General features: G+C 39.3%; 1 protein-coding gene across 2 annotated transcripts; it reads right to left on the reverse strand.

Moving 5' to 3' along the window:
• Positions 1–1,302: 1,302 nt before the first annotated feature.
• Positions 1,303–21,116, reverse strand: LOC136677250 (MAM domain-containing protein 2-like). Of its 2 annotated transcripts, XM_066654735.1 has the most exons (14): positions 20,988–21,116; positions 20,577–20,702; positions 14,269–14,519; positions 13,109–13,193; positions 12,753–12,890; positions 11,774–12,030; positions 9,881–9,974; positions 8,914–9,060; positions 7,685–7,950; positions 6,893–6,989; positions 5,290–5,445; positions 4,640–4,899; positions 4,373–4,457; positions 1,303–1,799 (listed from the first exon to the last, which is right to left on the reverse strand). In XM_066654735.1, exons 1-14 carry the CDS (start codon positions 21,106–21,108, stop codon positions 1,738–1,740), a joined length of 2,145 nt encoding a protein of 714 aa, XP_066510832.1. In that variant the 5' UTR covers positions 21,109–21,116; the 3' UTR covers positions 1,303–1,737. The 2 variants fall into 2 exon arrangements, with proteins under 2 accessions (XP_066510832.1, XP_066510833.1); XM_066654736.1 differs by lacking the exons at positions 1,303–1,799; positions 4,373–4,457 and having other exon boundaries at positions 4,685–4,899; positions 5,294–5,445.
• Positions 21,117–22,906: the final 1,790 nt, after the last annotated feature.

The raw sequence follows: 22,906 nt of genomic DNA on the forward strand, positions 1-22,906 counted from the left end.
AAATGTAGTCTCCTACGACAGCCTAAGGTTTCAATCACTCCTTAAATGGAAAACTGAATTGTTGCCCTCTTTTGGAAATAAAGGTTAATGATAAAATTGTTCAAAAATGATTACGTAAAATCAATTATTTGACTATCACAGAAAACCCCACATACACTATAAGAGGAGTCAAAGGAAAAAATATTAAGTACAATTTAAACATAGGCCAGGGAGACGAATGAACTTAAAGCACACAGTTGGATTTCATGTACTTGCAGTTTGCATAGTGATTCTATCCTAATATTTAGTCATTTTTACTTTTCTGAAATCTTCCAAAACGTTCTTCTGGAAAACAAGAAGCTCTTCCCATAGGGTGGCAGCATCCTACCATTAACCAGTTTAACTAGGGTGACCAGATCTGAGATGCAGAAAAAGAGGACGGTGGGGTGATGAGCTCTCGCCTCTCGTTGTATGCTTAGCTGAACCTATGTGTGCTTTTAGGTCCTTTATACCTTTATTTGCTACACAAAACATGGGGATTTCTTTTTTAATTCATCCGAGAACTTACATTTACGTTTCGGCATAGCTGCTCGAGATGAGGGTGGGTACATGAGCTTTGCCTGACGTAAACAAGGACTACTGACGTGCAGACTGACCAATTAAATGTTTACAGAGAAAGTCATCAACCAATAACGGTAGCTCTACAGTCAGACCGTCCAATCAGAAGATTTTAGGCTACTTCACCACTCCCCCTTCTCACTCAAGCAAACCAATCGGAGTAGGGGAGGGCGGGACTAGTTTGTGAACGAAACGCTTCTCGAAGTTCTATGTAAGCTCTAGAAAAACAAAATCCCGGACGTTTGTGAAATTCCGCCCGGACATTTTTTAAGTCTAAAAAAGAGGACATGCTCGGGTAAAACTGTACGCCTGGTCACCCTAGTTAACAAGACTGAGCTCAAAATAACACATTTACTACCTATTCATCTTTGTTCATGAGAGTGTAGTCATTTTTTTCTGGCCTAGAAAACAAGAATCCACTTTTGATTACATCACCATGCACCAGAGGGATGTAAAATATAACATTAACCTATAACCCAAAGGCCATAGTTTGCACCACAACAGTTTTTGACCATCTATAATTTTGAATATTTTTTTTACTTTATTTTGTAAGCAAACAAATGTTTTAAAAGCACTGTCATCCCAAGACACAAGTTTATTTTATATGTTTTATTGAGGAAATTGGTCTTTGCTTGATTGCATTTTAATATAATTGTACAAATATTCCACAAAAAAACATTACCTGACTGAAACAGTGAGCCCATAAAAATTAAAAAATATTAATTTTTGTACTGCATAAATACAAAGTGTCCATTCTCTTTGGGTGTTTGTGATATTCAAACATAACAACACAACTTTTACCTCAGCAATTATATACCTTTAAGAGTCACATTGATCAGATAAAGGAAATATGCTGGGTAACGTCATTAGAGAAAATAAAACCAAGCTTTTTGAATGCTCCATAACTGATATGCTAGCTGTATAAAACAAGACAGTTCCCAAGCTGTCTGTGTGACCTCAAAGAAAATCTGGCTACATTATCATCTAGACACTATCTATCTCCCACTAGAGAAGAATGAAAAAGGTGTGTCTCTCAGCTTAGTCATGCATAGTAAAAATACATTTCTCCACACCACCCAACACAAATCCACCCCAAAACAAAAACATATACAAACACACATCAATATTCCAGTGCCTTGTTCAGTACTCAATTTCATTGAAGTTTTCAGAGAATCCTGAGTATGAGATGCTGTCTCCGGGATCTATGGCAAACAGAGAGAAAAAGATAGAAAGAGAGATTTTTCCTTCTCTCTCAGTCTTTACATGCTCAAACAATATTCCCATTCATATAGCAATAACCAGTTTAGTAGTGTAAATGTGCATGAGCCAGACACTGCATCTTTTTGAGTGTTTCAGTGTGGTGGGAATATGTCAGATGTTGCCCAGTTGACTACTGGCAAAATCCTGTCGAGCCTGTCTCTCTTAGTTTTGTTGATATGTCTGGCAAAAATTCAGCTCCTTCTGCCTTGCATTTTTAACACTTGTGCTAACAGACAAATGATTGACAGGGGGAAGGAGGGTCATCCAACTTACCCAAAGGGAGAGAAGCCAATTCGATACCATTTAGATATAGTAACTCACCTCTTTCTTTATGTAGGACAAAAAAAATCTTAGCCCTGGAACATTTCACTGGCAGCTCCAACTCAAGTAGCTACAGTAACAAAACTCTGTGAGCTTAACAGGGAGCCCCAGGCTTGCACAAGTTCCAGGGCATGAAATCCCTCCTCTACTCCTATGTCTGCTACAACTTAGCATCTGTGCATCATCCTAACTCAGCTCAGACTGGATATTGTACTATGCCTCAGTGAAAGAAGTTATTGTATCAGCTATGGAAAAGGACATAACCTAAGACATTAGTAACCACACATCCTGTTGTGAATCTAAAAGCAGAAGACTGCACAACCCATGTAAATCATAGAAAAGGATTCAATATGGTGAATCAATTATAGTGTCTTCTAAGCAGAAGACTTGACTGGAGCAAAAAACTAACATTAACCTGACACTTAGGTTTCTATACCAGGCAACTTAGAGATGTTAAAGCTTCAGCCTCAAAGCTGCAAACCACCATATGAAAATAGGCCTGTTATGTTTTTTTGTTCCATGTGTTATCATTAAAATATATGAACTAAATATTTATATATTTTTGTATATATTATGATTTATTGTAAACAGATTTTCTTGACTGAAAATAAAGAAGTCTACATGTATTTGTTTATATGTGGAAATATATATATATATATATATATATATATATATATATATATATATATATATTTTATGCATTGCTATCACGCCCTCGTCCTGTCATGCCTGTTTTCCCCGCCATGTGCTCTTTCTGCACATGGCTCTGTCTGTTATTGTCCTTGCCTCCACCCTTGTCCCACCTTTATTCCGCCTCCTTGTCCGCAGTCCTCGTTATCTGTTTCAGGTGTGTCTCGTCAGTTCATGTATTTAAGCTCCCTTGTGTCACTTCCGTTTATTGGTCATTTGTTTTGCTATGTTCCTAGTCATGTCGTGTTGTTTCTTTTTCTCTCCTAGTCAAGTCATTTTGTTTCCAAAGTCATGTCATGTCATGTTGTGTTGTTTTGTTTCCTAGTCATGTCTTTTTTTTGGGTCATTCTCGTTCTCGTTCCTATTCTCAGTCTGGTTGTTTTGCTTCCGTTATTATGTTGCTCAGTCCAGTTTGTCTGTCCCTCGCTTCGGTTTGTTCTGTCTGTTTTCTTCCTTGTACCTCTCTAGTTTGTTTCTCTGGTCTGTTAGTGTTTCCTCTCCTGTGCTTTTGTACTTTTGTGGTTTCTGTCTGTCGTCTACTAGCTCTCTCTGTATAAGCTCCCTTTGTCTAGGTTTTTCTGTCTGTCTAGTTCCCTCGGTTTAGGTTTAGTCAGTATCTGTCTCTTTAGTCTAGGTATCTGTTTAAGTCTTTCTGTCCAAGTCTGCCTGTCTTTATTTTAAACCAAAGAAAACAAAAACAAAGTATTCTGTGCCTCCGTCAGTCCACCCCGTGAAACGTGACAATTGCAAACACTAAAATATATTTAACAAAAACATTTTTTGCCATTTAGAAAATACGCTGTTCATATCATCACTGTAAGACTGGGCAATTATCAAAAATGAATCGAAATCAACATTCAGAACTTCTCATTGACATAATCTTGTCTATATCAATTATTTTTATTCTGTTATGTACCCACTGTGTGTTCATGTACTGTCCCTTTAAAACCATGCTTCCAAGCTGTAGATTCTGCCCCTATCTGCCACAGGGAAGCAACCTCAACACAGAGGCTGACCGAGCGAATCAAGCCGCTCGTACCAAAGAAAAGCACAGCGTCTGTGGTTTGAATTGCTGCGTTTGACTATAGTTAATACGACAATGAACAAAAATAAGTCAAATGTAAACACTGAGAGAAAATGAGAGGAACAATTATGAGGGTCAAAAATACAAAATCAAACTAATTGTTCATTAATCGTAATCGTGGTATTGATTTGTGCTCTTATCGCCCAGAACTACGTCAGGGTCAAAAGAAAAACGTCTCATACTCTAGTTTTCTACCTCATAGGAGCATATGTCCTTCACACTGTGTGAAAAGCTCATAATGAATAGCCCAATAGTAATGCTTCAAAATTACTTGAATTAAAAAATGCTACATTGACTTCCACTGATTCCACAGTTTTTTCCTTCTCATATAAATTTATTGTTGTGGAGATGCATGTTTTTCTTTGAACAGCAATTAAATATTTATTTTCTGTGTGAGCACATTCTGCAGAACATACGTACCATTGCATGGTCCTTTTGTGAATACAATGTCATCAATAGCAATGTCGCTTCTTATTGAAGGGCCTCTGATAGCTTCAAATATTATCTGACAAAAAAAAGAAAAAAGAATTAAGTGACCTAAAATGGCTTGTGAAACACTCAGGGAACATTGCTTGAAAACATTAGTTTGCCCCTTCTGTCTTTGATCTTTTAAAATGTGACCACTTTAAAGTCCAGCGTGATCAATGAACTAAGTGTTTCTGATTTTAGATGTGTCCGTGCTCTCACTTTGTGCCTGGTTGAAGAATCATAATCTACTGTGGCCTTCATCCATGAGATGCTCTGTTCCCATTGTCTCTTCCAGAGCAATTTCTCCTTCAGACTATCACCTCGTCGCAGAAGAATGCTCAACGTTCCTGTACCTGAGCCGTACATGTGATAGTAGAAGGTGAGGCACTGAGGTGTTACTGACCCTCGCAGCTCTGGAGACAGCAGCCTTGCTGACTGACCGTGCAACATGTAGGACGCCTCAATGTACATGTAGTACCCTTAGAGACACAGTAACCATAGAACAAAATGTTAATTAGCGGGCTAATAAGAATATAAGGTAAAAAATTTATGGTGCTAGTAAAAAATGACCAAATGTGAAATTTAGTGTATGGCTTTGTGGTTGTTGTTTAAAGCTTAAAATATACAGAAGAAAATGTGTGCTGAGAAGTTATAGATGTATTTTAAAAACAGGAAGCAGGAATGGGACACTTGAGAAATGTTTAGAGTGATATAACATGTGGTGACATGTTGTGGTGACTATACATGTAGTTTATTAACTAATAAACTAAATAAATGTAGCTGTTATTAAATTAAAACACCAATTTAAAGATATAAGAGTGCTTGCTAATACACAGCAGAAGTTTTATGCAGGTATGTTGTTGACTCACCTACCCCTAAGGTGTGATCCCCCTTGGGCCCTGTGTAAGAGGTGGGCGTGTTTCCTCTAATGCGTAACCAGTGTATTTTCTTACTACTTTTCTCCTCAGTGTAACCACAGTCTCCTGTCTCGAAGTAGCAGTGTCCGGGTGGTGGTCGCATCGGCCCTGAAACCACAGCACACGGGTTCTGCCTTTAAAAAAGAGACTCTTCTGTAAAGAAAAGGATTATAGGAATATCTTGGACAACCACATTGTAACCTGTCTTGAATTTTGGGGTTGCTCACAAAAGCTCTTCCATTTGCTTTCTTATGTCTCCTTCAGAGAGCTGAGTGGTTAAACATCTATTTCTGTTTTTGCCTGCTGAATGGGCACTGCCCATTTAATTTCTATGTTCACATAAGTAGATGTTTTTTTGCAGCTACAGCGCATATAAGTCTAAAACCAGCAGTTATTTAAAAATTGACAAGGTCCCTGCCTGGTTTGCACCCTATTATCATTCTTGCAAAAAAGTGTAACAACTGAAACAACTTTTTTGAGACAGGTTTGCAGAGAAATGTGCATATTTCTTAATAAAACGTTTACTTACTGCAGGTTTAATTCACTAGACCAAGACTGTTGTGTCTATAACCATGTACTCTTTAAGACCACGCTCCCAAACAGAACTTTTTTTATAGAGCTATAAACAATGAGGGTTATTTGACACTTGTACTCCCCACTTAGGCCTGGTCTGAAAGCAAACAGCACTTGTGATCTATTTTTATCATCAAATGGCAAAACAGTGCCGTCCAATCCAGTTTAACCCTAGAAATTATCAACTTCTTTTTTCCAAAACCTCTATAATGTATAGTACAACATTGTAAAATACAAATGTAATATTGATACCATAATGTCCTTTTGGACATTATAATTCATTCATTCATCATCTGTAAGCACTTATCTAGTTCAGGGTCGCGGTGGGTCCAGAGCCTACCTGGAATCATTTGGCGCAAGGCGGGAATACACCCTGGAGGGGGCGCCAGTCCTTCACAGGGCAACACAGACACACACACACACACACACACACACACACACACCTTTACTAACACACTCACACCTACGGACACTTTTGAGTCGCCAATCCATCTATCAACGTGTGTTTTTGGACTGTGGGAGGAAACCGGAGCACCCGGAGGAAACCCACGCGGACACGGGGAGAACACACCAACTCCTCACAGACAGTCACCCGGAGGAAACCCTCACAGACACAGGGAGAACACACCAACTCCTCACAGACAGTCACCCGGAGTGGGAATCGAACCCACAACCTCCAGGCTCCTGGAGCTGTGTGACTGCGACACTACCTGCTGTATTTTAATTGAGTTACTTAATTACATATTTGATTTATGCTCATACAAACAAGCAACATGATGTACTGAATGTCTGTTGTGATACATTGTGTATAAACTCTCACTTATGACCTTTCTTTTAAAACACAACTTTTTAAATGACTAAAAGTGACTGGATGTTGGATTTACTCTTTTCCCATTGGTTCATTATGGTACTGACAATTTTGAGATAGGGATAGGAGAATATCTTCAGGAGTTTTCAGGAGTGCGAGCTTAGGCCGTTTTACCTGCAGTCATGCGGCAGTCTCCAAGCGTCACCGTGATATCATCAAGGGATACAAGCCCACAATCCCAGAAGTTTCTGCAAATGCTGACAAACACTATCTGAAAAAAGAGGACATGAAATGTTTGTCAAGCAAATGGGTGTTGAATGAAGTATGAGCAGCAATGTGGTTCAAATACTGTAAGTACAAAGGTTGTCACTGAAGAGTTATGAACATATACACACCATGAATTACACCTATGGTTAAACCTTTTTTGTAGACATAAGAACTCAGCAAAGCTATTTTTCTTCCTACGCAAAGCCTGGGCCGTAGACAGCATGAGAACTGTGCTGTTTTATTTGATCCTTGTAGTATTTTGACCAAAGCATGTTAAAGATGTTTCATTAAGTCCTCAGGACTGTATTAACTTCTTAATAAAGTGGTATAATACATTCAGACTTTACATTCTTACATTCTTCACTTTACATTCAGATTCAACAGCTTAAAAAAGTTTTAAATTATACAATTTGTATTGTTTACCGTGGATCAACCAAAATTCCTAGCAATTTAGATGGTTTCAGTTGCTCAGTTCTTATTTTTATGTGAATATTAATTTTGTTAGAAAGATTTTACATTTTTCAAAGAAAAAGCACATCATGGAACTGGCTATATCTCACTCATTCACTCACTCACTCACTCACCCAGTCATGTTTAACAAAATGCTCCACACGAGGCAGAGAACTCAAGATAAAGCAAATCCATCACATTCTTTACTTACGTTTTTAAAATTCTTTGCTTATATTCTCTTTAAATTACCTTAGTAGACATGGGTTTATGGTAGGTAACCTCCACCTCCGTCCACACACCTCTAGAGCTCTCTGACACTGTCCAAATCTTCTCCTGAGCTATGTCCTTCTCATCATAGACATAAAGGGCCAGAGCGTTGTCAATTTTCTTGAAGCCATGCAGGGCATAGTAGAATCTAAGACAATACTTGTGGTTGCCGGGCAGATAGGGTCCATGCAGACGCCCCACATAGCTCGGACGAAAGGTAAAACGAGAGTTAGCCATTAGGAAGGACCCTAAGGCATGAGGAGACAAAGTTGAAAATGAGAGAATAATCTCCACTCTCAACATCTTAATACTAATTAATTGCAGAATTAGAATATGTTACACTTTCAAGATCCATTTGCAACTGAATATTTTTCTAGCCTGGAAAAGTATCCATAAAATCCTATTATGTATTCTGTTTCCCTGAAAAATGCAGATTCACTGCCCTTGGGTGAAGCATTTGAATTTAAGCCATTAATATAAAATGAGTTCCATCAAAGCATTTTGAAAGAGTTAAAGGATTTACTTGTGGAAACTACCCACTGGTCATTTTGATATTAATTTTATATGTATGTCCATAAAAGATGTATAGGAAAACATAAATTATGTATGAATCTGGCTAGAATGTTCTTCACAGAGCCAATATTTGTCATAATTTTGGAAACCATTGATTGAATTTATGGAAAACGCTTGTCACAGAGCCATAAAATACTATTTACCTGTGGAAAATCAGTGTAGTGCACAGTCTCAGTGCTTGCTGACTTAAAATAATCATTTGTAATTACATTATGTACTGAGAGATTCAAATCTGCCATTCAGACTATCAAAAAAGGCCAAATTATGGCAAACATTCATATGACATAAACAGCAACTCCACTGAACCATGCTAGTGACAGAACTATTCATAATTCAACTAATGCAAAACAAACCAAAACAATAAAATAGAAAGCAGAAGAAGACAGTAGAAATCAGTGATGAAAACTGGAAACTCTAACTTATTTTCAATTCATTCTGAACATTTTGGGTAATGCATGAATTCTGGTGGAAACTTCATGTCCTCTCATAGCTAAAAATGTATTTATTCTTTTATTTATATATTTATTTTTTGCATCAAATTACTCTGAATTAACGACAGCACTATTGTGATTAATCAAACTGGCAATGCATTTCCAACATATAATAAAATGTGATACTGAGTATTATTAGACACATACCTGATCCTGTAGTGTGGTCTCCAATCCTGTAGACATTTGGTTTTACAGAGACTCTGCTCCAGACGGCTCCTCCAATATGCTCCTGGTAGTACTGACACAAACTCTCCTCAAAGTCACAATTAGCTATGGAGGGGTCAAAGGTGGGCTCTGAGGGATGGCCACAGAGACACAGAAACAAAACACAACATTAACATCAGCCGGAAAATTCTTTGGGTTTAGGATCTGTCAAAATGTGCTGAGCAGTAGGAATTTCCCATTGTGGCTAATGAAAAAAAGAAAAAAAAACGAAAAAAGAATTTTTCCATATATTCTACATACGCTGGCTACATTTTGTTTACATAGTTCAATGTGCAGACAATTTGTCTCCGTCTAATAAGTTTTAAAATCAGAGACAGACAGAGAGAACAGTACTGGCAAAGGAACAAAAAACAACAGCAAAACACAGACTCATCTAAAGATAAACCAATATTTCTGACCAGGGTAATGAAGCTGACTGTGTAGATAGATTAACACTCTTATCTGAAGATAAATAGTAAAAGGAGGGAAAGTATAAGCTGTTCATTTCTGTGGTAAGAGCTCATTTGAGATAATAAATAATACTCTTGTAATTCATTCCTTACAGTGAAACAGAATAAGCACTACTAACAGAAAGTCTCATTTCAGTCTTACTTGCACAACCTGAAAGACACACTCCAGCTCCACCCGACCAAACAAAACATTCACTTCAATATTCTTACTAAACCAACATTTTTCTTGCTTTGTTTTCCCTGTATTTGGATTGTGTGTTGTTTCAATATTGTGGTGTTTCAGATGTCCTTCCTGTCTTTTTTTTTTTTTTTTTACAGTCACAAGAAGATGAGAAATTAAACAGGAAAGCTGCATTCAGAGAGCAGCACTGTGGTGTATTGGATGGGGAAGAGTTGCGTAAGTCATGTTATTGCTCCTTATGAAACACAACTACACTGACCTGTTTCAGTGTGGCAGAACTGGGGAGAAAAGCTGATGTCATCCACAGCCACAAAGCCACCACGAGGACTGTTGAAGGCTACCTCATATACCACCTACACACACAAGAAACAAAAGCCTCTCTTAATGAAACCTCAGCTTAATGAATTCCAGCACAAACTCTATCACAAGTGGACATCGCTCACTGCCATAAAACTGGGTCACAAAGCTTCCAGTGAACTGTTTACAGAGTACAGACAAACTTATGATTTATATTTTGAGAAATGGACACAGAATACTGTACAACAGAGCAATCCACTGGGACTGATCTGGGGAAGCTAACCAACTCCTCCCCCCCACCACCCAAATCTTTTGGAAATGTTGTTCTGGCTGAATACTCTAGCGTTCTTCTATCAAAACAATGTTACAGAGAGCTAAAGACCCCAAACACGATGTGCATGAGGTGATATCCGGACCCTCTCATGCACTTTCAGTCTCTTTATTTACACGGTACTAAAGAAGCGGCTGCAGAACTTCAAACAAAGCGGTCTCAGAGCCTGTACAAATCTATCCCTCTTCAGCATGTTTACGTGAATGGGGCTGGCAAAAAACACTTTTTCCTTAAACTTACGTAAGACTGCACATGCTCCATATTTGAAACTGTAGTACAATTAATTTTACTGTATTTGTCAAGGGCACGTTATGAAAAGGCCAAAACAGAGGCCACTGTGTTTGAGGGGCTACAGCAAAATAAAAAAAATTAAAAATCAACTGCTGGTAAATTATATTTCTGCATAAGTGCAACTTTGGGAGTAACCGACTCCCAACTAACAAAGAAAAATCTGTAAATCTACTATTTCCCAAAACTAAAATGTTTACTGGTGACTTGAGATATTCTGCTGGTGTCCAAACATCTGTATCCACAAATTCATGAAACACTTCTTCTGAAACTGAGAAGGGTATTAACAGGGAGTTTGTCCCCATTTGCTGCATTAAAGCCTCTACTCTTCTGGGATGGCTGCAGTCGATGTTGAAATTTTGCTTTAGGATTCTGAAAGGAATTCAGCCATTAGAGTATTACTCAGATAAGGTCATGATTTTGAATTATGATTGGGGTCACCAACATCACTCTACCTCATTTTAGACGTTTTAGAATATGATCCATTACTACAGGGAATACAGATTATCTGCACCAGAGTGACAGCTAAGGAAATATGTTAAACTTAATAATAAAATAATGAATATTAGTACAAATTAGGTGTTTTATAGTAAAAATTAGGAATTAAAGCACCATATTACAGTGCGTCCCAACACCATGCCAAAGTTTTTCAGTTCCTAAGTCTCAAAGACAAAAGTACATTTAAACACTAAGAGATTAAATGCATCCCAAACTGAATGCGACAGTTGTTTATAACTTTGCTGTGCAACATCGAGAAACAATGCTGAGAACCCTGCAACCAGGAGACATCTGAAGCTTCTTGCTTACTCTGACACTATGTTTCCGTGCAGTGCAGCCTCACGGGGTGATTAATGGGCAGTCGATGGTGCTGCCCTACATTTCAGTGCCCGCTTTGGCCGGATTTAATTAAGAATATTCAGATAAAAAAACTGAATAAAACAATATCTCAGTCAAGGCATTAAATTCAATTGCAGATTTTAGCCTGCTTATGCTATTAATTTTAACATTATTATTATTATATAACATTATTATTCAGGTTATTTTGAAACCAAGTTTTGCAATTACGTAAAGTCCACTTACAACCAAAACAGTCAAAAACGGTATGCGTATTTCATATATCCAAACCAACTTCTTTTTTTGGAAGTTTGAGCTGCATGTTTAAATCAAGCACTGTGTAAAGCTTCAAAATCTTTTCACAAACTAGTACTAAATGTTACATAATCTACTTGTACTGACCTCCAAAGGATGGGGCGCCTTTATATCTATTTGGACTAGTTTCCAGGTGGTAGTTGCGTAAACCTCAGGCCTCCAGATCTCTTCATAGTGACCCAGCTGGTCCCTTGTGAAGACAGAGAAGAAGTTGCCCCTGGCCTGGTTTCTCTGGTAGTAGAAGGACAAGCAGCCGGCCATAGGTGTGTTTGTCATCGGTGACACAAGCTTAGCCACTTCTTGGAACCCCTTGGCATACACCGAGTCCACATACATGTAGTGACCTAGTTCAGAGTTTTATTAAAACAAGGCATATTCAGAAATATGTGAACCTTTCTTCTTTTTGATTCAACTTTAAAGGGGCATTTGGAATAAAACTAATATTTAATGTTTTTAGCCAGGCTAAATATTATTTTTGAATCACATCATTACACCCCTTTCCATCATCAGATTATGAGAAAAATATTAAGAATGCCTTCAAGTTGACTTAACCCAAGAAATGTTATTTTAAATGTTTAATGTTAAAGGTGCAATGTTTAATGTTAAAGGTAAAGGTTTAATGGAAGACTGCAACCAGCTGAATACCTCTCCCTCAACGCACCATTTCCAAACTGCTGCTTTAACTTTAAAATGCAAAAGGCAATCTCTAGAACCAGTGTTTTGTTGATCCGTCCTAGATAACCATAGATATTTGGCTACCCAATGTGACAACATGGCAGAGAGTATAATGAGGACTCTCAGAGTTTGTGTGAATATGAAATGTGTATTCTAATCTCTAAGACACAATACAGTTTGACTGGTAAGAACACAGAATTAGCAATGTAGCTCATGTCTCACTCAGTAGAGTCCTTACACAAAGGATGGACTGAGTCAGCATATTGAGTAGAAAGCAATCAGACAAGGGTGCTGGGAAGAGGCTGAAGAAACTACAAAGTGTTTGAAAGCTTGTGTCAGCAGCCTGTGCTGAATTAATGAAGCTTGAAGATGTTAATGTGTTCATTCATACCTCTTTGGTTATTCATGGTGTGGTCGTCAGGGAGATTGGACTGAGGATCTCGGGTAAGGCTGCCTCCCACATACCAGTTCACATTAGGGTTCCACTGGTTACTGTAGCCACACAAGTGATGCTCCTCAAAGCTACATTCTAAGGCAGAGTAATAAATGTGCTTATGTTTAGGTAATCTTGTAAAGGTTCATGCACCTTTATGCAGCAACAGAACTGCAGTTGCTCAGAAGTTCAGCACATATGTGCATGTCAATGCCATCATTTCTTTATTCCTCAAGTCCAAAACACTAGTGAATCAGCAAAATCAAAGAAGATAACTTTCTGTATAAAACAATGTAAGAAATCAATAGACCTACCTATACAGAAGCCTGGAATAATGTGAATTTCAAAGATAGCAATACTGCATCCTGGTTCTTGGTTGGGACGAGCTTCCATTAAAAGCTGCATCAAATAAAAAAAAAAAACGGGACAATGTTTGATTTGGTCATCATTATCATGATATCAGTCTTGGAAATACATTTCAATCCTGATGTTTACAATACACAATCCGACTACTGTATAGACATTTCACATACGAACTCTGGGGAAACTCTGGAGAATGTTGTGTGTGCTTTCGGCATGGAGCTGTGCCTGTGCAGCGCGTGCAGTTCATACTATACATCGCAATTCTTCAATTATTTGGAGCATTACCGGCTTAATTCACACATGCACTCACTCAGACTTTACCTGGAGTTTGTGCTAGGGTGATTTATTTTGATTTATCATGTGCTGTGGCCATTCTGACCAATCCCAGACGTTCTGTGGGGTGTTTGGATTAATCAAAGCATTCACATGGCCTGACAAATGTAATGCTTTTAAGTGTGAAAACAGCCACAGTATATTAGTATGTCAAAGCTCTTATTTCTGTGGCTCTTAAATCTAAGAAGCTAGACCAATACGGCTATACGGTGCAGTTTATAAACAACAATCCAAAATATATAGGGCTGTGCTTTTCAATGTGTGTGTGTGTGTATATATATATATATATATATATATATCAGTGTAAATATGGCATATGGTTAGGCCATTTAAGTGACGTATGCGCATGAACTGAAAATAAGTTGCACGGATTTACTCGCTATGTGATCATTATTCATGGGGCACATTAAACACAGTCAACTTCAGTTCAGTCGTTTACACTGATTCCATCTTACACTCAATCTGTGGCCTCTATTATATGTAATTCCCAGCAATACTTAACCAAAATGAATGGTCTTAGAGTAAATAATGACTTCTTAAACTGTCGCCAAAAAGTCAAAGCTGAGGCTCTAAGGCATGTTAAGCAACAATGCTTTTTGTTTCAGACTCAGAGCTCCAATACATTTTTTGTTTTTTAAAGCCTTCTCTGGAACTCTGAAAACCCTAGATACATTAGGTTACAGTGCACACAGTCTGTGGGAGTATCTGCTTTTTTACTTTTTCTCTTCCTTTCCTTCCTTTCTGACACACACAGAGATCACTGTTCCATGTCTGCTACCTGGTAGGCTCCAGAAATATTGTGGAGATCTATGCTGGCAATGAGCCAGCTGTCAGAAGGTTTGTCTGCCCTCCACAGCATGTAGTCAAAGCTCTCTCCATGGGGGCGCAGATGAACCCCAAGGGAACCTGCCCCTGTGATTTGGTAGACCAGACGCAAACAGCTCCACTCAGCTTGTTCAAGCTCAGGACTGACCAGCACAGCCCTGTCAGCTTCCCCCAGGAACGAGGAGTCTGCTGATATAAAGCGACCTGCAAGAATAACACAATATGTATTAATTGTACTTGTTAATGTGCCTGCATACAAACTGGACATCAAAAGTGATCAACTCCTAGCTTTTCAAAATGTTTCTGTTGCTGACTAAAAGCAATTATGTTTTTTTAACTGTAAATGAAATCAAAGAATAGAAACATAACTATCAAATCCATCCATCCATTATCTGTAAGTGCTTATCCATTTCAGGGTCACGGTGGGTCCAGAGCCTACCTGGAATCATTGGGCACCAGGCAGGAATACACCCTGAAGGGGGCGCCAGTCCTTCACAGGGCAACACACACACACACCTACGGACACTTTTGAGTCATCAATCCACCAACGTGTGTTTTTGGACTGTGGGAGGGAACCGGAGCACCCGGAGGAAACCCACGCGGACAAGGGGAGAACACAGCAACTCCTCACAGACAGTCACCCGGAGCGGGAATCAAACCCACAACCTCCAGGTCCCTGGAGCTGTGTGACTGCGATACTACCTGCAGCACCACCGTGCCGCCCAAACTATCAAATCATCTCTAAAATAAAATTAAACTACATCTCTAACCTTTGGAACATAAACGTTACAGGTGTACAAGTGTGCATTGACAATTTCACTCAAATGTTTGACAGAAGACCCACATCTGTTTCTATAAAACAGATGGAGGTCTAAATCAACACCCTGACATGAGTTGATATCATTGGCAGGTTGATGAATAATTTCATTCTACTGTTTATGCACCAAGTTCTAAAAGACCACTAATACAGGGTCCTTTCTCACTTTCTGCCAATACAAGACTTTCCACTTAAACAAAAAGCTCATTTCACTAAATCAAAGTCAAATAATGCATACAGTGTATGTTATCAACATCACGCACAATGAGACAACGCATTTGCAATGACAATACAATTAAGGATTAATTCCAGTGCAGAGACTAAATGAAATGAATGGGTGGTCCATGGTGCCTGCCCACCATTAACATAGAGTCTATGGGTCAAAAAACATGTGTGATCTATATCACCACTTTTCCCCAATTGGGGTTTTGGAAATAAAGGATCAAAATGGATAGAACTGATGTTCATCTTAGCACTGCAGTCCAAGTAGACTGTTTAGAGCATATGTAACAGGCTTCATTTGGATTTAAACAGTTTAATTTGAAAACAGGACAGAAATATCACTTGTTCAGAATAAAGTAATCATTGTTGACATATATGCATCCAAATTGGTACATTCTCAAAAAGTATCAGACATAAGAGAGCTGTTTGGGTGCAGTTAACTTTACAGCCTTCTCTGATACCTCCAGATGTGCTCATAGTGAGGGTGATTCATTCCAGATGTCACTGATGTCTATTCCTCTGTCTCTTCTTCCTTTTTTGTTTTATAAAAACATGCTCCTCTCCTACACCTTGGCTTGGCTCTTGCCATCATTTTTATTTAGTCCATGAGCAAATACCGAAGCTTTAGACGGAACTGTGTAAGCCAAAAGTAATAACTACCTCAGTATGTGGTGTTTCACTGGTGAAACCGCGGTTTTAGACCATTCCATGGGTGGTAGAGTTAATTTTGGGTATGTTCTGAAGTAACAGTAACTCAAAAACAGAAGGTGTTTCGGGTCTATGAGATGCTTTAAATCTAAAGGGTTTTTCTTGCACTTTTCATTCATTGTCTGTAATCGCTCGTCCAGTTCAGGGTGAAGGTGAATCCAGAACCTACCCAGAATCACTGGATGCAAGGCAGACACATAACGTGGATGCATGCCAGTAAATCACAAGGCATCACACACTCACTCAGTCACACTCACAACTGTAAACACTGTACATAGAGAAAAGTGGAGCACTCAGAGGAAACCTACACATACACAGTGAGAACACGCTACACTCTGCACAGACTCAAACCCTGGAGTTGTATGGCAGTCACACTACCTGTTGCACCATGCCACTTTTCTTGCACTCTTAAGTTTTCTGCATTAGCTCATTATGTAGTTTAAACCCTGAAATATTCACCAGAGGATTCTTCTGCACCATCATTTAAAAAAACGATGAAGTGGGATGAAGGTGAAAGTCAATAACCTATCAGTGTACAACTCTATAAACCTTCAAATCAAATCAGGAACTGCTGTGGTAAACCAATTGTTTTTTGATGTCTGAGACCACAGTAAACACATAAAGACTGTGTCATTCCTTGAGGCTCTGAATCTGTTTTTTGCAAAATTCAAAAGGAAAACCTCATTTTCCTTTCTGAGTGCCAGCAAAGTTTCCTCTTCAACTAGTGGCTCTAATCACTAGTCTAGACACATGCAAGCAAGTGGTGATGTCATTCACGGATGGAGTTCAATTAAATGTACAGCTGACTCAGTAAAACCCAGATCTAGAAGACTGTAGTTCAGTGACTACAGCATGGTGTAACTCCCACCTGAGCTTCGTCGCAGCGAGCAAAACTTTAACCCAGAAATCCCCCTAGAATTTCCCACTTAGTGCAGCTGCTCTACTTCACAGACTGTGCAATGATGAAGATTATTTCCAAATCAGCCTGCTTGTATATTTCTCCATTTGGAAAAGAATAGATGTTGAACAGAAGCCCATCTAAGTCTGCTTTACATCTCAAAACACTTACAAATGCTTTCTGCAGCTGTTTTTAAAGCCTTGAGAGACCAGGACATTAGGGTCAGTGCTGAGTTCTTGTTCAGCTCTGGAACAAAAATGAGCCCTTCCTCTTCTCAGACACACTGCCATGTAACATCGATGACTGTAAAAGCTCAAGTCACTGTAAAAGGTCAAGGTCATTCCTCCACACAGAAAATCACTTAGGAATTACTAATAAACATCCAGCAGGATATGTAGCATTGTGTTAATTCCAGCAGAAAGTATGAATAAATTAATAAGTCCTAAAACAAATCTTAGAATTACTTGTTGAGCATTTTATAAACCAAAGTAAAGAAGGGAGCATGTGTTTCTGTGAATGTGAAGGTTTGGCTGATGTTTATCTCTGTGAATCTGAATAATCTTCAAGCATACAGTGTCCAGACCAAAATGGATAGAAAATGAACATGTGTTTGTAGCATTCTGAAAAGAAGTGATGTAAATATTTGCATCATCAAACTGCTTCTGTCACTTGATTTTGGGCCAAGTATTGTTTAGGCCTTGAGCTGTCCCCAAATGTACTGGACAGCCAGCCAGTGTTAATGTGAAGCATATGATCTTCATGACACATAGCTGAGATAAACACTAGCAGGTGGTAAACTCTATGAGCAAGATTTGGGCACAGATAAATTTGTTTGTGCTTATACATATATATATACACAGGGGTTAGACAATGAAACTGAAACACCTGTCATTTTAGTGTGGGAGGTTTCATGGCTAAATTGGAGCAGCCTGGTGGCCAATCTTCATTAATTGTACATTGCACCAGTAAGACCGTGTGCATCCAATGGTTCAAACATTGTATCTTGAAGGCGGTGCCGTGTATCAGGACGACAATGCACCAATACACACAGCAAGACTGGTGAAAGTTTAGTTTGATGAACATGAAAGTGAAGTTGAACATCTCCCATGGCCTGCACAGTCACCAGATCTAAATATTATTGAGCCACTTTGGGGTGTGTTGGAGGAGCGAGTCAGGAAACGTTTTCCTCCACCAGCATCACGTAGTATCCTGCAAGAAGAATGGCTTAAAATCCCTCTGACCGCTGTGCAGGACTTGTATATGTCACTCCCAAGATGAACTGACGCTGTATTGGCCGCAAAAGGAGGCCCTACACCATACTAATAAATTATTGTGGTCTATATATATATATATATATATATATATATATATATATATATATATATATAAAGTCATGCCATATTGTCTTAAATGATTTAAATATACAATTTTCTAAGGATCCCCTCATGTTTAACAATATTATAAACAAAATATATACAGCAACAACTTAAGCATCTGTATTCAACAATAATTATGGTTTCCGTGTCAGTTTTTTTAAAAGAAATATGAATTATCTGGTCATCTCTATTATGAAAAAAAAAAACTTGTCGTTTTCTTTTCATGCTACAGGACTGTCAACTGCACTCCAAGCAAGCAACGGGGCACTCAACTGTGTTTCCACCATGGAGACTGGCCTGAGGTTGCCAGGGAAACCAAACAGAGACACGGTCAAGGCACAGTCTGGGTTTATGCTGCTTTTTAATGACCCTTTGGAGGAAATCTGGTGCAACCACATTCAAAGTGCCGATTCATGGGTGAGATTTTTGGCAATCCTGGCAGCCCTCAATGCGGCCAAATTACCTGCTTTGGTTTGATTCTGAGCCAGCTGCAGTGCACATGTCCCAGTCCTGTCTACTTTCTCCTCTAGTAAAATCTGTTGCATAACAGTCAAGGCCACACAGCTTTCCAACGGCTACTGTTGACAATATCGATTTAAGGCATGCTAACAATGATAGCAAAACCTATTTTTGGGATCATACACAAATAAACACTCCTAATTTATTAAGAATAGTCTGATGCTAGTTACAAGACTGAGATTAAATTGTAGATTTTAGGAATTAGAATTAAACTACTGGATTAAATACAACTACCTTGTATCTACACTCATTGCCCATTTTATCATCACCATTGACTATACAGGGGCACTTTGTAGTTCTACAATTGCAGATTGTAGTCCACCTGTTTTTGTGCATACATTCTTATCCCCATTTCACCCTGCTCCTCAATGGTCAGGACCCCCAGAAGACCACCACAGAGCAGGTATCATATTCAGAGCTGCATTGACATTGACATTGTGGTGGTGTGTTAGTGGGTGTTGTGCTGGTACAAGTGGATCAGAAACAGCAAGGCTGCTAGAATTGAGAATAATCAACCAAACCAAACATATCCAGACAACAGTGCAGTGTGGGCAGCGTCCTGTGTCCACTTTTGAAGGACTAGAGGACGACCAACATCAACTGGGCAGCAACAGATGAGCCACTGTCTCTGTCTTTACATCTACAAGGTGGACCAACGATGTAAGTGTGTCTAACACAGTGGACAGTGAGTGGACACTGTTTAAGAATTCCAGCAGCCCTGCTGTGTCTGATCTCTTTGTACCAGCACAGCAAACACAAACACACCATCACCATGTCACTGCCACTGCAGCGCTGAGAATGATCCACCACCCTAATCATACCTTACAGGGGGGCTACAGTCTGTAATTGTATGGTCAGTGGAGCTGATAAGACGAACAATGAATGCAGAAACAAGGTTCCTAATCCGGTGACTCATCAGTGTATAACCCTTATAATTAATAACTGCATGTTAAAACCTTTGGGGGTCAGTAATGTGTTCAAGAGCCTGAATCCATTTGTCAGGGTGAAAATCTGTAACTGCAAGGCTACATGGAAAAACAAAAACAGTACATCCTCTTTAACAGTTTACAGCTTCTGGGACCACAGTAAATATGAACAGAGTTTTGCCTTTAGTGAGATATTTAAATGCAAAACTGTTCCTGTGGGTGCAGGCTGAGACCATAAAAAATCTCCGTATGTCAGCAACTTCAGAGAACAAAGGGTTCCTAAGTTAACCACTGCTTTGTGCTTCTCAGATCCAGACACCAGTTCTCGACGCATGGACCCATGTCATTTGCTGACAAAGCTCAAGCACATCTGCACTATCTATATGTCCAAAGGTTTGCAGACAACTGTTCACTCAGTTGAGAAATGAAGGGCATTTTGTTTGCCTCTTTAACAGCCTCCATTCTTCTGAGGACACTTCACTAGCAGATGGAAAGTTGCTGTGAGGATTAGTCAGATACAGAAAAGATGTTTTATTCATCCACTCACAGCAAAAGATATGGAACTCCATCACTTCAAGGAACACAGGTCCACTACACCTCAGCCTATGGTTTACACCCTTCTAACCGTGTTTACTTTTTTTATTGTATTAAAACCTGCAGAGCGAACGTTTGTTTCTTATTCATGTTGATTCATTGACTCATTTTCACTCAAGAAATAGACAAAGCGTTTGTTGCTACTTTGAAAGGCGGCTGTATGAGCTGATAATTTGTGTCGGAGCAGGGCGCTGTGTTCACCTTCGTCGTTGACGATCCATGAGGCGAATTCTGGGTCCGAGGTGTAGCCGCATGTGCCCTGGTCAAAGCTGCAGGAACCGGGAAGCAGCTGGAGCTGAGCCTCCGCCAGCAGCACCACCACAGCAGCTGAATGACACACAAACACACACACACCACACTCATCAGCCCCAGTTTACACGGCTCCTGACAGGAGTTCGAGAATATTCCGCGCTTCTTTGAAGTTGGCACGAGCGCGAAGAAAAAAAAACTCTGAGGAACAAGAACCACAAATTGTTTCCTAAACAACGTCCACGCCGACAAAGAGCGGCTCTGTAACACGCTGCTTCATCCGAGTCTGGAGAGAAAAGTGTCCACAAAAATGCTCTTTACTAATGTTCTGTTTAGTTTTAAAAGAAAAAAACGACGCCTCACCTAAAAGAGCAGAAAGATGTAGAGCAGTCATGGCAGACTGGCAGATATTACAGTTAGATCTCTTCTCGGTCATTGATGTGCTGGAAAAGACCGTAGACACTCCTTTAATCGCCCCCAGCATCAAGTCCCCATGCTTTCAGCAGTGGTGGAGTCTCGGCGCTGGAAGCTGTCCACAGCTGAAGTAGGAGGGTCAGTGTATGATAACTGAGAGCATGTAGCCACTGATGGACATGCCCAGCTCCTTCTCTTCACGCTGGAGGATTTTCTTGGTCACTGCATGACCACAGTGAAATCATGATCCTAGTTTGCACTTCAGCTGCAGCAGGCTACTTGTCCCATCATGTGTGATACAAAATACACCAGTCAAAATCTTGGACATGTTTGTGGTATCTGGATGATGCTCTTATCCAGAATAACGTACAGTTTAAATTATGTTACAGATGCAGGCTATTGCAGTGTTGGGAGACTCAAGTTTTATTACTGGTATAATATGATGTTCCTGACCAGGCTGGAATTTTAACCCAGTTTTGCCAAGTGAAGGGCAGCTGTGATATATTATTTGCTGCATTATAAACTATGAAATAGCACAAGAAATAATGCACTAATATAGTGGAAGTCTGTGCCATGCAGAAAGTTTTAGGGTGATGTAGTCTAAAATTTCTTTCAATCAGTATTATTTTATGCTTGTGGTGAGGGTAACATGTACTAATTTGAATTTTAATTAAACAGTTTAAAAAATATAATCCACCCATTATCTGTAAGCGTTTTATCCAGTTCAGGGTCGCAGTGTGTCCAGAGCCTACCTTGAATCACTGGGCACAAGGCAGGAATACACCAAGGAGGGGGCGCCAGTCCTTCACAGGGCAACACTCACACCTACGGTCACTTTTGAGTCGTCAATCCACCTACCAACGTGTGTTTTTGGACGGTGGAAGGAAACCGGAGCACCCAGAGGAAACCCACGCGGACACAGGGAGAACACACCAAACTCCTCAAAGACAGTCACCCGCAGCAGGAATTGAACCCACAACCTCCAGGTCCCTGGAGCTGTGTGATTGCGACACTACCTGCTGCGCCACCGTGCCGCCTAAAAATATATAATTAAAATTTAATGTAAAAGTATTTCAAAGGTGACTCAACACCGGATTTCAATTATAGCATAATATCGGTCCTAAACACATCTTGCGAACAACCATGTGATGTGCTTGAATTATATTTAGAACTGGAAATAATGATGTAATCAAACAAGAATTATTTAAATATAATGTCTCTAGCTCTGCTTTGTCAGTTTCCAGGAGCTGTTCTCTCTTTCTGCTGGTTATTTGATTGTTTTTTTTTTTTCTCTTTGTTAAATCTGTGTCATTGGAATCAAAATGCTTTAAGTCCTAACTGCTTTCATTTACTTACAAGTCAGTAAAATTTCTGATGAGATCATGGAACAAACCACAGCATTTGGTTTTTACAGGGCGTTAAAGCTCCCAGTTGGCAGGGTCTTGGGGAACAACCGCAGGAGATGCTTCCTTAAGTGGCCTTGTGCAAAAATCCAACAGTTAGCATGTTTCAGATATGTTACATGAGCTAACAGGAAATGTTTTTTATCTCTTGCCTAAACCTCAATTGTTAACTCCACATAAACAGCACATAAACCATAACAACATCCTTTCCTTCCTACTTGTACCTTCAGGGAGAAAATTGTTATCCCATGGACCCATATAAAAGTTTACTAACCTTTAAAAAAATGAAGGAAAAGATGGAGCAGTGGCATACATTAACCACCTTTGGTTCCCTATAGTATTTTTTAAATAAAATGTCCAAGTGTGAAGAAGAATCTCCTTGCAACATTATGGTTCTCTCAAAATTAAAGTGAATATGTGTTTCTTATTTAACTGAAGTGCGTGAGGTTCTGTCTAAAAACACCC

Source organism: Hoplias malabaricus, chromosome X2 (genome assembly GCF_029633855.1).
Source record: "Hoplias malabaricus isolate fHopMal1 chromosome X2, fHopMal1.hap1, whole genome shotgun sequence".
Lineage (NCBI taxonomy): Eukaryota > Metazoa > Chordata > Actinopteri > Characiformes > Erythrinidae > Hoplias > Hoplias malabaricus.

Bases quoted from the DNA above. Each gene is read 5' to 3' on its own strand.
- LOC136677250 (XM_066654735.1), bottom strand. From the start codon at position 21,108: ATGCTGGGGGCGATTAAAGGAGTGTCTACGGTCTTTTCCAGCACATCA. The intron at 9,975-11,773 runs GTCAGTACAAGT...TTGTGTGTGTAG, and splicing joins AGGCGCCCCATCCTTTGGAG to GTGGTATATGAGGTAGCCTT. The intron at 9,061-9,880 runs GTCAGTGTAGTT...GCCATCCCTCAG, and splicing joins GTTCTGCCACACTGAAACAG to AGCCCACCTTTGACCCCTCC.